We start from the raw sequence: 15,553 nt of genomic DNA on the forward strand, positions 1-15,553 counted from the left end.
TAAATGCCTAGAACTGCAGCCCAAACATTCAAATGATCCCCTCTGTGTTTTCGCAAAATCTCTGTAGCATTTAGCGCTACCATGCAAGCCTTCTACATAGGCCGAGACGGAGCGTGGCCTATACGAAGTGTTTCTAGTGTTTTATTGGACGTGCCGATACTCTAAACAGTGCTTCTTGTCACGTCCGTAAAACTGGATCATGTAATGGTGGTTTCCCTCACATGTTCAAGGCCACAACGAGCGTTGATCACTTCAATGGTGCGTATCGAAAGCAGGCCTCTGTCGGAGGACGTCGTATCAGGCACTTGACCAAAGGTTTGGAAAGCTCTCCAGGCAGTTGGACGCCCCGTCGCCTTCCAAGCAGAGCAGAGATTCACTCGCGGCTGCGACCAGCCGCATTGTTGATATCTTTTCATACATTCGAAATTTCTCTCCTGTCCTCATCATCCCCCCTTCTGCGACAGCAGCTATTTTACAGTGGTGGATTGAGGGGAATGAAGGACTTCATGTTTCATCGATAGAGTGTGTTCATTGACGCGCACCATCCGGGTCTGCTGACATTCTTTTACTTGGTTATAGCCCCTTTGCTTGTTTCTGTCATTTACTAGGTCATTTCAGAAAGAAAGAAAGAGTTAGAGGCTGAAATCAGCAAGGGGACAATCAAGCTCGATGGAAGTTCCGAGTGCGAGACAGGTATTAAAAATAGAAGACCGTTCTTGGACCTCCTTATTTCGGAACACCTCAAAAATGAAAAAAGCATAACGAAGGAAGATATACGAGAAGAAGTGGACACCTTCATGTTCGAGGTAAATCACTGCCTAGGGTGTCTGTTTTCCCTATCTGTATTTTTCATGTTCGTCAATCTGTGATGTCGCTGGATAAATTCGTCACGCTTCGTGCTATCTGTGAGACGGAATAAGTAATTCGGCGTCAAACGCCTGCTCACGTAGTGAGCGCACATTCTCTTTTGCTTTGAATGTAACTTATTCCATCCGCAACTGTTAGCAAAGCAGTTGAAATTTGGGGAAGGCGGTTCCTTTTGCACAATGCCTTTCCAGATTTTTCATCGTTTAAGAAATAACGGTCAAGTTGGTTCTGCAATTCCTAGTTTCTCACAAGGAGGAAGGAGGGAGGGGGGTGGCAGTCGCTCCTCCCACTATTTTTATTGTTTACCCCTAACCCGGCAGGATAATCAGTCACGCGAGGTACAATTTGAAGTGAATGTTGTGAAAATTGATTACTAGATCGAAAGGCAAAAAAAACTGATCTTATTGTTTAGCAGTGACATCCGTATGGTGCTAATGTATTGTGTGCCATTTTCTTGCCCCACATGTTGTATTCTGTTGCTTCAACGGAGTCGCAAATGTAAAAGCTCCTTAAGTTCTTTATCTTCGTACTCTGCTGAGCCAGCAGTTTTCGGTGGCTACCGAGGAATTTAAATTTCCTGTCTCCTGACAACAGCGCGCGTGGAAATCACGTTTCGCGTCTTGAAGGAACCAGGCTCGAGCAGGTCTGTAATTGGGATTTTCTTTTTTTGCTTCTCAAGATCGAAGTATGGCTTTTATTTCAACAAGAACTTGGAAGCGCGCAAAGTACTTCGTTTGGCATTAGAAGGCTTCGGCAGACTCACTGTCACTGTCACTTCGGCGGTAAAAGCTTTCTTTAAACACCCGGGTCCTGGAAGCACTTTTCCTGCGGACCGCTGACTTTTCGCGCCAAGCTCGCGCAGGCGCAAGCTCATCAGTGCGCTCGAGCTGCCATTAACTTATTCTCGTTTCCGGTTACTGCGTGCTTTCTTACCACTATGAAACGATTAGGTGCTCAAATATTTGTATAAAATGCGCATTATTGGATTTTTTTACGATCTACTTCCTTCTTCAAAATTTTTGCATATTTCCAGACATTTCAGAACAAAATAATCGGTGTTAACAATTGTTTGCCTTCAAAGAAGTACTTGACTGATAACCCCAGTTCTCTCTAGGCGACCGCCAGCGATATTGTTTCAATTTCATTGCCCCCACATGTACGACTTGTCTTTAAACCTTTAAAGTTACCGTACGTTATTATCTGTGTGTGATTTAGAAATGACAGCAAGCACTGAGAACCCAGATTCTGCTTATGAAGCACCTTATTTCAGCATATATTTTGTATCATTAAAGGGACACTGAGGAGAACCCTACCAATTTTTTTTTTGTTAGCAATATCTGATAGTTCAGCATTTCATGGCTTTGTTGCCGCTTGTCCGGGAGCGAAAGATGCATTTATTTCAAAGAAATTTGGATTCGAAGTTGAAAAATTTTTTCCCGTCGCTCCGATTCAAACTCGAGAACTCTTATGACGCCACAGAACGGAGTGACGTGAAACGTGACGTTAACGGAGACTCCGTGATTTCTGGCCGCTAGCGGTGCGGTCTAGCAGCTGCCGAAATGAAAGCTACCGCCGCCGCACTTTGAAGGCATCTATCGGGGGTCGCTACCGTCGCTTCGTTTACGTTTGCACCGGCTTCTTGCCAGCTTTACGATGGATCCTGTTCCCGAACCCGACGACGTAGTTCTCACAAAAACTCCGGCCAGCATTTCAGCGACCTCAGCCCCACAGAGCGTGCGATGCTTTTGAGGGAGCACGGTTAGGTTAGGCGCCCCTTCCTCAGAGAGCAGCCGTTGCAAACTAAATATCATAACCCCAGTGCGGGGAGTCCCAAGGGGCCAGGACAAGGTCGGCGCCTAGCGCCCATCGGAGGCTGGCCGGGGCTTTGGGGCCAACGGATTGTGATTCCTTGAACAGCGCGGTTGCACGGCGCAGCAGGCGGCGTCGAGGTCTCCCACGGTTGCAAGGGCCAAGTTATTTATTTATTTTTTGCCACAAAAAACAAATGGGTGCTCAAGGGCGGTCGCGTTTAAAGTCGGCGGCTTGAAACTAAAGCCGGCGCACGACGCTTCAACGGCTTCCGCTAGATCCAACGGATCCACTGGATCTGGCTCTCTCGCCCACTTGCATGTACCTTCAGATATGTACTGTGAATGGATTAAATTAGCCGAGCTCGAAAGGAACCGCTCCGCCGAACTGCCGCAGCTATTGAATACAACGTGCACCTCGCCGCGGAGCCAAATCAGTCTGGCCGAGCCGGCGGCGGCTGGCGCACTCTGCGCGAAATTGAGACATGCTCCAAGTCTCCCCGCCAGTGCGGTCAGAGTGCGCCGAAGCCGCCGAACGCGTCGGCGGTCAAGCGCAGTTTAGGTAAAGATGGTCTCGCTTTGACGCTCGCGCGCCTCGCCGCAGCATAAACGCGCCTTAACAGAGCCTGCGCTTAACCGCTAACCAACGTATTCGGCGGCGGCATCCATGGGAGCCACTGAAGCCCCCCGCCCACTCACACAATAAAAGTCCTGTGCCGAGGTTCGGAATCGAGCTAGGGCCTTCGGCGTTTGAGGCGGAGACGCTACCACTCCGCCAACACGGCTCAAGCTACAGCTGTCAATAAAGGCGCATCTAGTGAATGCACTCTTCTGATGCAGAAATCTCCGCGCTTTCGCTAGGTATATCCTGGCCTAACAGAGCTAGGCCATCAGCAATTTTTCTGAACTGCCTTGTGCCTTGTCTGCCGTCCCTAATAAACGATTTTCGTTAAGTAGATTGAAGTTGACTGGCAGAGCCGGGAATGTTTCGCCGGGCAAGCGTGCGAATACACAAGTGCTGCCTTGCTCGATCACTGACCGTCGTGCCATCATAGCTTTTAATCGACCGTGGCGATCATCTGACAACCCTTAACAAGCTCCTTCAAAGGTTAACTAGCACTTGAAGCGGTACTTGGAGTTCCTCTGCAGTTCGGCGCTTGTAAATCGAGGCGCGTCAAAAACAAAACCACGGGGCACGCAAAGCTCATAGACGCGAAGCGCCATAACAAATCGAAACTCTCCTGGCCACCCATGGCGCCGCCAAGCATCGGTTTTCTTTGCTTCCAACATTCAGGTTGTCTTTTGCCTGCCTATCTTTGTGTGATAAAAGTGCACTATTGGTTTTAAAACAAAACTTACTTCAGTATTGGTCTGCGCAACCTATTTTTGTCAGCCTCAGAGATTCGCGACCCCATGTAAGATGGAAAATTCCTTCAAGGTGGCGTCTCTTGTACAATGGCGTCACCACGCTTGTACTTGCGACATTGGCCTGTGGTGGCGAGACCTGTATTTTGGTTATTGCTTTTTTCTACCTTACAAGAGCTTTGTTTTCAGTAAGAGCGGCGTTTTTGTTATCAGGAGCTGGTATTCTATCGATACAAGCCAACTTCAATTTCTCCTCAGTGTCCTTTTAACGCAAGTTGCTACTTAAGTTCATTTGAGGTACATTTCTACCATGGAAGTGGTGGTGGAAAGGTAGACGCGGTGGAGGTTGCTTTTTTTTTTACATTTGCAGGGCCACGATACGACAGCAATGGGGATAAGCTGGGCACTCTTCATCATTGGCCATAGTCCGGAGGAACAGCGTAAGATTCATGAAGAGCTGGACTCAATATTTGGGGATGACAAAGAACGCTACGTAACCTCTGAAGACCTGAGGAAGATGAAGTACCTTGAGTGCGCAATTAAGGTACCATGCGGCTTAAGAACTGAGCTCAGTTAAAAGAAAAAAAACATGAATGACGCAAGTTTTTGTTATTTTTCCTGCAATTAGGAAGCGCAAAGGATATATCCGTCGGTACCTTTGATATCAAGGACATGCGAAGAGCCATTTGAAATAGGTAAGGCCTGTAACTCAGCAATTATAGTTGAAGAATTGACTATCGGCTCCTCAAATACAACTGGCGCCTCTCTTCTCTACTTTGTCCTTTAATACACTTCATTTTTTCTTTATCCTGAAAGACGGAGCAACCCTTCCAGCCGGAACAGTAGTGCAGATCGCAGCGTACTTCCTGCATCGAAATCCTGAAGTCTTTCCTAAGCCGGAAGAATTCCACCCGGAGAGATTCTTCCCGGAAAACTCGAATGGAAGGCACCCGTTCGCTTACCTTCCATTCTCAGCAGGACCCCGGAACTGCATCGGTAAGATGCTGGCTTCATTCTCTCAATGAAACGCTGATGCCCGCGACTTCGCTTTCTGTCGTCAGTAATCACTTCTCTGAACGCCAGCGATAACGCCAGCGGCGGATGTTACATCCAGATGCCCGCTCACACTACCCTGCGTGTACAGAAACACTTTGTTTTGCTCAACATGTATTTAGGCTGGATATTGCGGCACTAACTCCTGCTGCTATTGTTACTATTTCAAAGTTCTCCTGCTATCCGAAAAAATAAAATGGCTTGCTAACCTAACCACACGAGTGATAACAAAATTCGACAGTCATTTAAAGGCCAAGCTCCCGGTTGAGCCCTTGACTTTTCTTTTCTGAGCCATGTTTGCAGTGAACGGCAAAATATGCGCAAGCACCACCCAGAATTGCATATTGGTCAAAAAACTTTGGTCACAGTATTTGTAGAAACTATCAAATCTTGCCATTTTTCATGAAAGGGAACCGCTTCACGCAGTAAAAGCAACTCTGCTTCAAGGAGATACACACCGAATTATGCAGCTAATTATTTGGCAGAGAACACCGCAAATGTCCGCTCTAGCTGACTAGTACCAGGCAGCCAACGCCATGCTTCTTGTATTCAGCACCCCCGAGTTGTGTCTACTTACAAATTAGGCGAAGCATTTAGCTATGCCTGCCACTCAATGGTCTTGTTTTCTTTCTTTTTGCTGTTTTCATTTTTGCAGGACAACGATTCGCGCTTGCTGAAGAAAAGATCATTATTGCAAACATCCTTCGTCGTTTCTCACTGAAGTCTTTGGATCAACGTGACCAAGTTGAACTTGTTAGTGAATTAGTGTTAAGACCCAGAAGTGGGCTGAGAATTCAGTACACTCGACGCTAATCACACAACCGCAAGTGCTTCTGGCGGAGTTTCAGCGATCACTTCGTCGCAGCTCACAGACAAATTGCATCGCTATTGCATGCCTCGTCTAAAGTTTTATCATTCGCACGCACATCTGCTTCAAAAGTTTTGAGTGGACATAAAAGAACAGCTTTGAATAAATTTTAACAAATATTCATCAATTACTAAAAGCAAGAGTGAACAATAACTAGGCGTGGACTACAATAAAAACAAAGCCTTTGATAATAGAAAGACGCGGGCTCTGAAGGGCCTTAGCAATCTAAAACCGACTAAAGGATTTTGTGTTATGTTCGTAAGTGATGAGGAATGTAACAGAATAAAATGCGAATGCTGACACAATTCGGATTCTTCGTGAAGCAAGTTCATTTTCTCTCCTTAAAATGTCCATAAATCAATCAATTGATCATGATGTTTATTTTTTTGCAACAAAATGGTTACGAGAGGAAAAGGTGTCATATTGCTGCTTGATAATACATCATAAGTCGCTTTTTTGCACAAGTAAATCTTATCTGTTCTATCAGGCGTCTCCATGCCAAATGCACGGCTTGTCACTACACGGGGTAACCCGCGTAATGTTAGCCGGTTCATTAAAAAAGCTGGCACACTTTGCGAGAAGAAAACTGAAGCAGTATTTTTCCAGATTGTTTTGAAGAAGTCAGCCTATTTCTTTCCTGAGAGCTTCATTAATTACTCTTAATTGTTCGACTTTCAGGAGGCCAGCAACGAGCAAAACATTCTCATTAGAAGTTCTACCACGTGGCACAATTTCTAAAAAAGACAGCTGTATTTTAAACGTTTATTTCTTTCATAGAGTAAAACAAAAAACCGAGAGATGCGAAGCCGCTGGCACACGCTGACAACCGCAGCAAACTGGGCAGCCGCAGCAATGCTCAATGTTTGATAGGCGCTATGTGTGCAATGCTGAAAACACGCGCTCCTGCTACAAGCATTTGGATTTTTGCATGTTTTGTTGAAAGTGCAGAACAGCTTTCACATAAGACACACAAACTAAAAACGGAGAGAGTACTTGTTGCTTCTTTCCAGGGAGCATCCGCTTGTCCAAAATGATCGTACTTCTTAATCATACACAACATACTCCGTCGTGGGAGCAAACGTGACTGACTCTTTTAAAGACTTTGCAATATTAACGCGACAGCGTTCAACGTCTAGTTCAGCCGAAAACCCGTCTTCACTGTCGTGACTGGAAAATCCTGATTGATAAAGAGGGTAGCCACGTAGAAAAGCAATTTCGCTGAAAAGAACAAAGGAAGTCAAGGGTGAATTGAACCGCTGTGCTTTGGGTCGGGAGCCGGGCACACTACCGCTACAGCACTGAAGGGTGTTCATTCAGTGGGATAAATGAAGGCCTTGTACGAGCACCTCACACCGCTCAGTGGGTGAATTACGCAGTGAATTACAGGAAGCGAATCAGGCTATGAGGGGACGCCGTAGTGAAGGGCTCCGGAAATGGGCTCCGATGTCAGTGCACCCCAGGTGGGTGCACTGACATCCCACAGTACACAGGCCTCGAAATGCGACCATCAAAATGCGACTGCCGTGGCCGGAGTCCAACCCGCGCCTTTCGGGTCAGCCGCGCAGCACCAGAACCACTGAGCCACCGCGGCGGCTCACATTAAAGGAAGACTTAGTTAATTAGGGCCAGTAATTGAAGTCATCAATAGATATGGATGATGATATGTAATAAAGCAGTATGTGATGGAAGCAAGTGGGTCTATGTCTGCGAAAGGGAGCGCTCTTGGACCCCCAAGTGACCGCCCTTTAACGCTATCGTGTCATAGGTGAACTGAAGTGCCCCCCAAGTTTTTCTTTCTCATTTGTACGGAACAAAGAAAAAAAGCAGTCATGAAAAATGGCGATCCGAAATGACGATCTATTGAACTGAGACCGACACATTACTATATGAGCGCAACTCGTTTTTTTTCTCTATTTCTTTATTTCCATTATATATACATTATGCCAGTGAAATAGCCAATCGTACTGTAATGGACGTAAGGACGTTAGAATTGGTTTATTGCCCACGCAACAAATGCGCTCTGACTTCAGAGAACAAGTCCAGCAATTTTGTTGCTTTCTTAACCGGCTTTTTTGTGCCGTTAGTAGCTCTCGTGGAACCAGTTTGTGATAACCTTTCCGTTTTTTTTTCCAGCGTGATCTGTAATTCATTCCAACCGCAACTAAATCGCAGAAATGTTGTCGGCTTATTTTAACCAACATGAAACCTAAAATACTGTCGTTTAAAAATAATCATTTACTATCGCATGAGTGCTTACGAGTTTCTTTATTTGTTATAACACTCGGTGCACTTCAAGTACATGACCTATTGATACGTTTTGGGGCAGCTTCTTCAATACCACAACGCCTACACCAGCAGCACTTAGATTGCGCGTGCAATACACGGGAAGCGTAGCAGGGAACGCAGAATTTCAGTGCTGGCGTGTTGAAAGTACGAGGAGAATATCACTGCTATCGCTACATGCGCATGCGTTTCAGCACTGCGCCGGCCCATGTGAAAGCGCTGATACAGCTCGAAGTTGAGGGCTCTTACTCTCGGGCTGCGGTCAAGAGATAAACGCAATGCGCGGCCGCTCATACCGCTCGGTTAGTTAAAACTTGTACGAATTCACTTGTCACGAGTGTCAGATTGCTAAGAAAACAAGTACCTAAAGTAGGGTACCGTAGACGACGGATGGCGCGTAGACCACTCAGAGGGACGCAACCAAGGGAGATAAAGTCCCCCCCCCCCCTCCTCTTCCTCCTCGCCAATGCTGGCGTTCTTATCACTCGGCAGCCGATAGGGGATATCGCCCGTCAACAAACATCCATGCAAACACCTGGGACATGGCGTTCTGTGGCGTAGCGCAGGCCGCAAAGCATGTGTGGATCTGCTTCACAAATTCTCTTTGCGAGGTGAGCGCGTGGACCTTACCATATATATTACTTAAATACCCATGAAAGCAAACAGTTTAACCACTTCTAACTCGCCAAACAAAGCTCTTTTTTCATTTTCTGTTGAATTCTAGTCGAATGCATGCAGGCATTAAAAGAATGCATTCACACATTAAAAGAAAGCAAGAAACACACATGTTCTCTTGATGCGGTAGAGTGAGCACCGCTAACAGTTCGGCATTACACGCTTCGCAAACGCAGGTCACTTCGCTGGGACTGAGAGAGCGACGACAGCGAGGACAGCGGAGCTTGAAAAGATTGAGGTAAAACACAGGACGACATTATATGGAAGCTCTCAATAATGTAGCTTTTCTTGGTCGTTACACAACTTCACACTTGGGCGTTTCGCATTCGTTCAACAGATGGCAGCACTATGCCTCCGACGGACTCATAAGGAAAGTGTGACAACTTTGGTGCTTAGTGCTCGCTATTTCTTCCCCAACATCTATCAGATTGGCAAAAAGAATGAAGTAAGTTTTTCTTAAAAATTTGATTGGCTGACCCACAATCTCAAAAAGATCGGGAAGAAGCACAACATCAAGATCATTCCCACGGCGCCAAACAAGGCGAAAACCATGTGCGCGCGAGTGAATGGGCAGAAAAACAAATCCGATTGCCAAATCGGACACAGAACGAGGTATTCTCAGTGCTTTCAGGGCATCGTTTATCGTATCCCTCTATTCTGCGGGAAGCATTACGTAGGCCAAACCGGGAGATGCGTCAACGACAGAGCAAGAGAGCACGCAACAGCCATAGCAGGCAAGTCTGGCACCAACCTTGCGATACACTGCAGAGATTGCGAAACTTGCAAAAAACAAACAAGCCCTGCTGACCTTCACCACGTGCAGGTAGTGAAAAAGAGCAAAGATAAGCTGACAAGAGAAATCCTGGATGCCTGGGCCATCCGTGAATCCGGAGAGCAATGCGTCAGCACGCCATCGGTTGGCCTATCGAAAAAAAAGAAGTGAGATATCTGTGCCGGGATGCAAGCAGGAATTGATAAGATATCATTCGAAGCACTGGCTGGTCTCTAAGTATAAATATGCGGCCTTTCCAATAAACGTTCAGTTGTCAGTGCAGCATCGTCCTCGTCTGTGTGTTTCTTCAATGTCTTCGTTTACTTTCCGCTGCCATTTATTCGACCTTACCTCCTGCGTTACCAACCAGAGCCAGTGTTCCAGGCTTTTTTTTTTTTGCGGTCCCGAATATTACGACGTGGCAGCGAAGATTGCATTCAAACATTAAAAGAAAGCGAGAAACATACACGTTTCCTTGTAAATGACCAAACATCAGAAGTATTGAAGTAGGTGAGGGTAGGGCAAAAAGCAAACAAAATTTCCAAACCAACGCATTCGTTTTATTATTCACGGGTATGGAATAAAATTTGCAGCGGTAAGCTTTCCGGCTTAGCGCATAAATCGGCGAAAGCTCTTATAGCTTTAGGTTAGCCATTTAGCCATGCATTTCTTTCCTTGTTTCAAAACAAGCGACGCATGATCGAGGCAAAAATGGGATTAAAAGCCGCATTATGCGGCTTGACAAAGTTCACATCACCTACGCTTCTTCAGCAGGGCAGTGCAGGTATCACTACAATGGTGAGAAACACGAACTTCATGTACATAGTTTACAAACCATGGAGACTTGAAAGATAGAGAAAAATTACAATAAGCATGGAATCGAAAACTTGAAGGCAATATTATCATCACTGCTTTAAAAAAAGAGAGAATCAAGAAAATCGATACAACCCAACAAACAATTCCCAAGGATCTCACCGAATGCGTGTTATTCAGCGTGAACACTGAAGAAAATTTAGAAAGTGCACATATTTATTGAAGACCGCATGCCTGAGAGAGGTTAGGAAAATAATTTTTATATGTTTAAATCAAGACAGATCAATTCATTTGACAGTGCAAATTTATTTGGCGTCGAAGATAGGGTATAGAATAATGACTGAAGAAAAAGGAACGCCGACCAAAAGGTTGTTCTTCGTTTTAAACAACAGCCTTTTGGTCGGCGTTCCTTTTTCTTCAGTCATGAATCTTCTACTCGACCAGACGAGATTTCGTCAGACTTTAGATTTCGGTATAGAATAATCCTTGGAAAGCATAATTAGTGCGTGGAAGGGGGACGTGCCAGCATTAATGCTGACGTGTCATATGAGGTACTGTATTTGCTACTAATTAAGCAATGTCTGAAAGAAAGGAGCTGTAACGGTGTAACTATGACTTATATAAGGTTAGAATACGGTACTCATACATGTCGGCAACTTTGAGGTTTTGGGATTTGGAAAATAAAGTCCTCAATGGCGATCTTAAATGAATATGAGTTACGGCATCTAATGCGCATTTCTGCATTATCAGAAGTTTGTTTTTATTGGTAATTATTCTACTGCCCCAAACTGATGACAGCAGGTAAGTAAGTATACAAGAAAACAGAGCTTTGTAAATCAGAAGATTGGTTCTGGTCGGTAAGGTGCGCTGGAATTTCCGAAGGGTGTCAAGCACCCGAGCTTAGTTTTTATGTAATCCACAGGATTATCCCCGAGCATAAACTGGTTAAAATGCACACCTAGTGTTTACACTGCATCTGTTCTTAATACTTCATTTCCCCCTAAGGTTAAGCGCTCTTCAAGGCTATAGTTCATATTTTTTTCCTTTAAGCATTACAGCTTTAGTTTTTTTTTTCCGCGTTGATCGATTAAATCTCTTCTCCAGTACCATGCATGCAGCTCGGACAACACAAAAACACAGTGTTGCCTCTCCGAAATCATACAGTCGGCATACGTCCTGGAAATAAATATATGATATTTTCATATAAATATATGAAATATGATATATTTCGTTGTCTATTTTGATTATGTCGTTGATATAAGCATTAAATATACTTTTCTTCGCAGCGGTGGCGTAGTGGTCTGAGCATCCGCCTCGCATGCGGGAGGTGCCGTGTTCGGTCTCCAATGCCGCCGGGTACACACCGGTGATACAGTGGGTACAAGCTTTCCCCTGGTCTGGTGCTCGGCTTATTTAGAGTACAATGCTTGTGAAATGGGTCTTTGGCCCCACCTTGAGTAAAAGAAAAATACCTTGTGCCATGGCGCTCTTTGGCCACATATCCCTTGCGCCATAAAAATCCATCATCGTCGTCATCATCATCATTAAATACGCGTGGCCCACGTATACTCCCCTGAGGCACCCTATGTTTAATTGATTGGTATTCTTACTAATAGCTCCGAATATGAAGGGATTGTGTACGGTCGCTAAGATAGCTTATGAGTTTAAGTGCTCTATCGTGTACTCCATATAATGATAACTTATGTATCAGGATCAAGTTATTGATCCTGCGAATGCTTTGGATCTATAAATATTCCAAGCGTTAATTTCGTTCCTTCTATGTTGTTAATTATCAATTCTATTTGCTTCAATAATGCTAAAATCATAAAAGATTTTTGACGAAAGCCATATTGCTTTTCTGCAACAATATTGTACCCATAAAAAAGATATAATAGCTTTTAATTACAATTTTTATTCACTTTTATAGAAAACTTATAGAATAGACACTGGACTATAACTGGTAAGAGTATTTCAACGACTATCTTCATGGCTAACGATCACTCTAAATTTCTTCATTGCAGTGGGGGAAATTGCAGAACTTGTCGAGACATTAAATATGTAGGACAGCAACGGACAAATTTATTTACTTATTTATTCAAATACCCTCAGGGCTCGAAGGCATTAAATAGGGGAGTGGAAATGACATACATTGAGTAAAATACAATCCAGCAGAAAAACAAGTAGAAGAAATGATAACGCGGCGAAAATGAACAAAAAAAACAAAAATAATGCAAAATAAAGCAAAGGGGGAAAAATAACATATCCCAAAAAAAGGAAAACATTTCCGGCAGACAGCAATCAGACAGCGAAAACGAATGCAACATAAAACTGACTAAAATCTACAAATAGAGATTACATAGGGCAGTCTTAAAAGAACTTGGGTGTGTAGTACCGACAATGTGCCTGGGAAGGTGGTTCCAACTGTCACAAGTGTTGGGGACAAAATAAGAACAAGCGTGTTTAGTATGGCATTATGGAACACCTACTTTGGGAAGATGATCAATGCGCCTGAAACATATGTAGGGGTAGTTAGTATCCGGCTCTTAAGGACAGGATTGTAGTAATAGATCTTGTGAAATAAGCACAAGCGAGAAATTTTTCTGCGGAGTGAAAGCGGTGCCAATGATAATGTAGTTTTCATAACGGTAACACTGGAGATACGGTGATAATTGGAAAGTATGAAACATAACGCACGGTTTTGAACAGATTCGATCTAAGATGATAATGATGACAGGTCAGGGTCCCAGACAGATGCTGCATATTCCAATTGAGGCCGAACAAGTGTCTTATAAAGGAGCAATTTTATTGAAGTAGAGGTAAGGGAGAAGTTTCTACGCAGGAACCCCAACATGCGGTTAGCATTGTTAGTAATAAATTCCACGTGCAGATTGCAAGAAAGATTAGACGTTAGGTGCACACCAAGGTACTTATACGAAGACACTGTTTCAAGAAGAGTATTATTCAGGTTTTAAGTGGCTATTCCACTCTCACGTCGAGAAACACGTATATGTTTACACTTATTAATGTTAAGTTCCATGTGCCATAATTTACACCATTCCGAAACTTGGTTAATATCAGATAGAAGGGAAGAAGTGTCAGAGTCACTGTTGATTTCATGGTAAATTATACAATCATCGGCAAAAAGACGTACGGAAGCAGCAATGTTGTTAGGCAAGTCATTAATATAAATAAGAAAAAGTAGGGGCCCTAGAACAGCACCCTGGGGAACGCCTGAGCCCACTGGAGAGGAACGAGAGTTGACATCAATACATGAAGAACGGGATTCAGTTTTGGACCATATGCATCTTCACTCCAACTTTTTTAACGATGTAAACACCGTAAACACTTCAGCATCACCAAAAAGCAAGAAAAATCTTATTAATATCGGAGCCCGGGATGTTTTCAATCGCAGTAGGGTCATGCACACTGTCAGCAATGTAATGGAATAGTTATAGAATTCATCCGATGATTCCTTTCCAAAATATATGACATCACTTGATAACATTTTAAACGCTTCTTGCGATGTGTGACTCAAAAGTCTCTTAAGTTCATTCCATAAGCGCAGAACAACGTTCCTTGAACGCAATCACATTTTGTCACCCTTCCAGCATGGACTTCGAAAAGGGCTCAACAGTCGTTTGGCTATTTGAACTAATCCATGACAGTTCTTTCTGCACAGACAACGAGAAACAAGTTTGGTTTGGTTTATGGAGGTTTGACTTGCCAAAGCGACACAGGCTATGAGGGACGCCGTAGTGAAGGGCTCCGGAAATTTCGACCACCTGGGGTTCTTTAACGTGTACTGTCATCGCACAATACGCGGGCCTCTAGAATTTCCCCTCCATCGAAATTCGACCGCCGCCGCCGGGATCGAACCCGCGTCTTTCGGGTCAGCAGCCTAGCGCTATTACCACTGAGCCACCGCGGCGGGCAGATAACCAGAAACAAGTCGACCTCATATTTTCAAATTTTTCAAAAGCATTTGACCGGTTATCGCGCAAAAAAACTTATTCACAAACTGAGGTACACGTTACGTATTAATAATGCAATTCTCAACTGGATAAAAGAGTTCCTGACTAACCGATCACAGTTCGTAGCTATTAACACCGAGGTTTCTGCACCAATACCTGTCACGTCCGGAGTTCCCCAGTGGTCTGTTCTCGCTCCTATACTATTCCTAACCTTCATTAATGATCTGGCTTCCTTCATCGGCGTAAACATGAGGATTTTTGCTGATGACTATGCATCGTAAAATTCAGTCTTTTGAAGACCATTTAACACTGACTAGTTCCTTGCAGACCGTGTCAAAATGGTTCTCTGTCTGGCAAATGTTACTTAACGTAAAAAAACAGCTTTATTAAAAATAACGAGGAAAAGAAAACGTTCAGGTTTCCAATATAGTACCAATAACGCCCTACTGACTGCAGTCCACAGATATAAATATCTTGGTGTGATCCTGACAGAAGATTTCAGGTGTAACTCCATTATAAATAGTATCACATCTAGCGCCCTAAAACGACTACTATTCCTTAAGAGACGCTTTCGACAAGCACCGTCTGATACTAGCCTACAATGCGTTCATCAGATCCACCCTAGAGTACGCTAACATAACTTTATTTGCCTTTACTAAAGAACACATACACAAACTAGAACGGGTGCAAAAGAAAGCAGTGAGATTCATCTTTAATAAATGCAAATTAACAGATTCTGCTACTGAGCTACCTAAGAAAGCTAACATTCTAACTCTCTGAAGGAGAGCCAAATTAGCGCGTTCAAATTCGTGGACGAGCTAATTCGCAAGCAGGTAAACATAGATACTTCGAGGTAGATTAGTTATGATGCAACAAGGACCACAAAGCATAATCGTCCACAAACACTCACCGAACAACCATTTCGTACTGACTGCGACAAATTTTCTTATTTTCCACGAGCCATAAGTAAATGGATTAGCCTAGATCCATCCCTTCTTAACAGTCCATCAGTTAATAGCTTTGTTTCATTGCTTGTGAATCGTTCATAAGAAACATCATTACAAAAAACCATTCCATT

At 44.0% G+C, this 15,553-nt stretch overlaps 1 protein-coding gene across 1 annotated transcript in view; it reads left to right on the top strand.

Moving 5' to 3' along the window:
- Positions 1–15,553, top strand: part of LOC144115757 (uncharacterized) — a 55,946-nt gene that overhangs the window by 24,702 nt on the left and 15,691 nt on the right. Inside the window, 7 exon segments of the mRNA XM_077650257.1 lie at positions 609–806; positions 4,411–4,584; positions 4,669–4,735; positions 4,857–5,036; positions 5,749–5,901; positions 9,096–9,157; positions 9,257–9,364. Of these exon segments, the coding sequence (XP_077506383.1) occupies positions 609–806; positions 4,411–4,584; positions 4,669–4,735; positions 4,857–5,036; positions 5,749–5,901; positions 9,096–9,157; positions 9,257–9,364 (942 nt within the window).

The sequence above is a fragment of the Amblyomma americanum genome, chromosome 1, assembly GCF_052857255.1.
Source record: "Amblyomma americanum isolate KBUSLIRL-KWMA chromosome 1, ASM5285725v1, whole genome shotgun sequence".
NCBI classification, from domain to species: domain Eukaryota; kingdom Metazoa; phylum Arthropoda; class Arachnida; order Ixodida; family Ixodidae; genus Amblyomma; species Amblyomma americanum.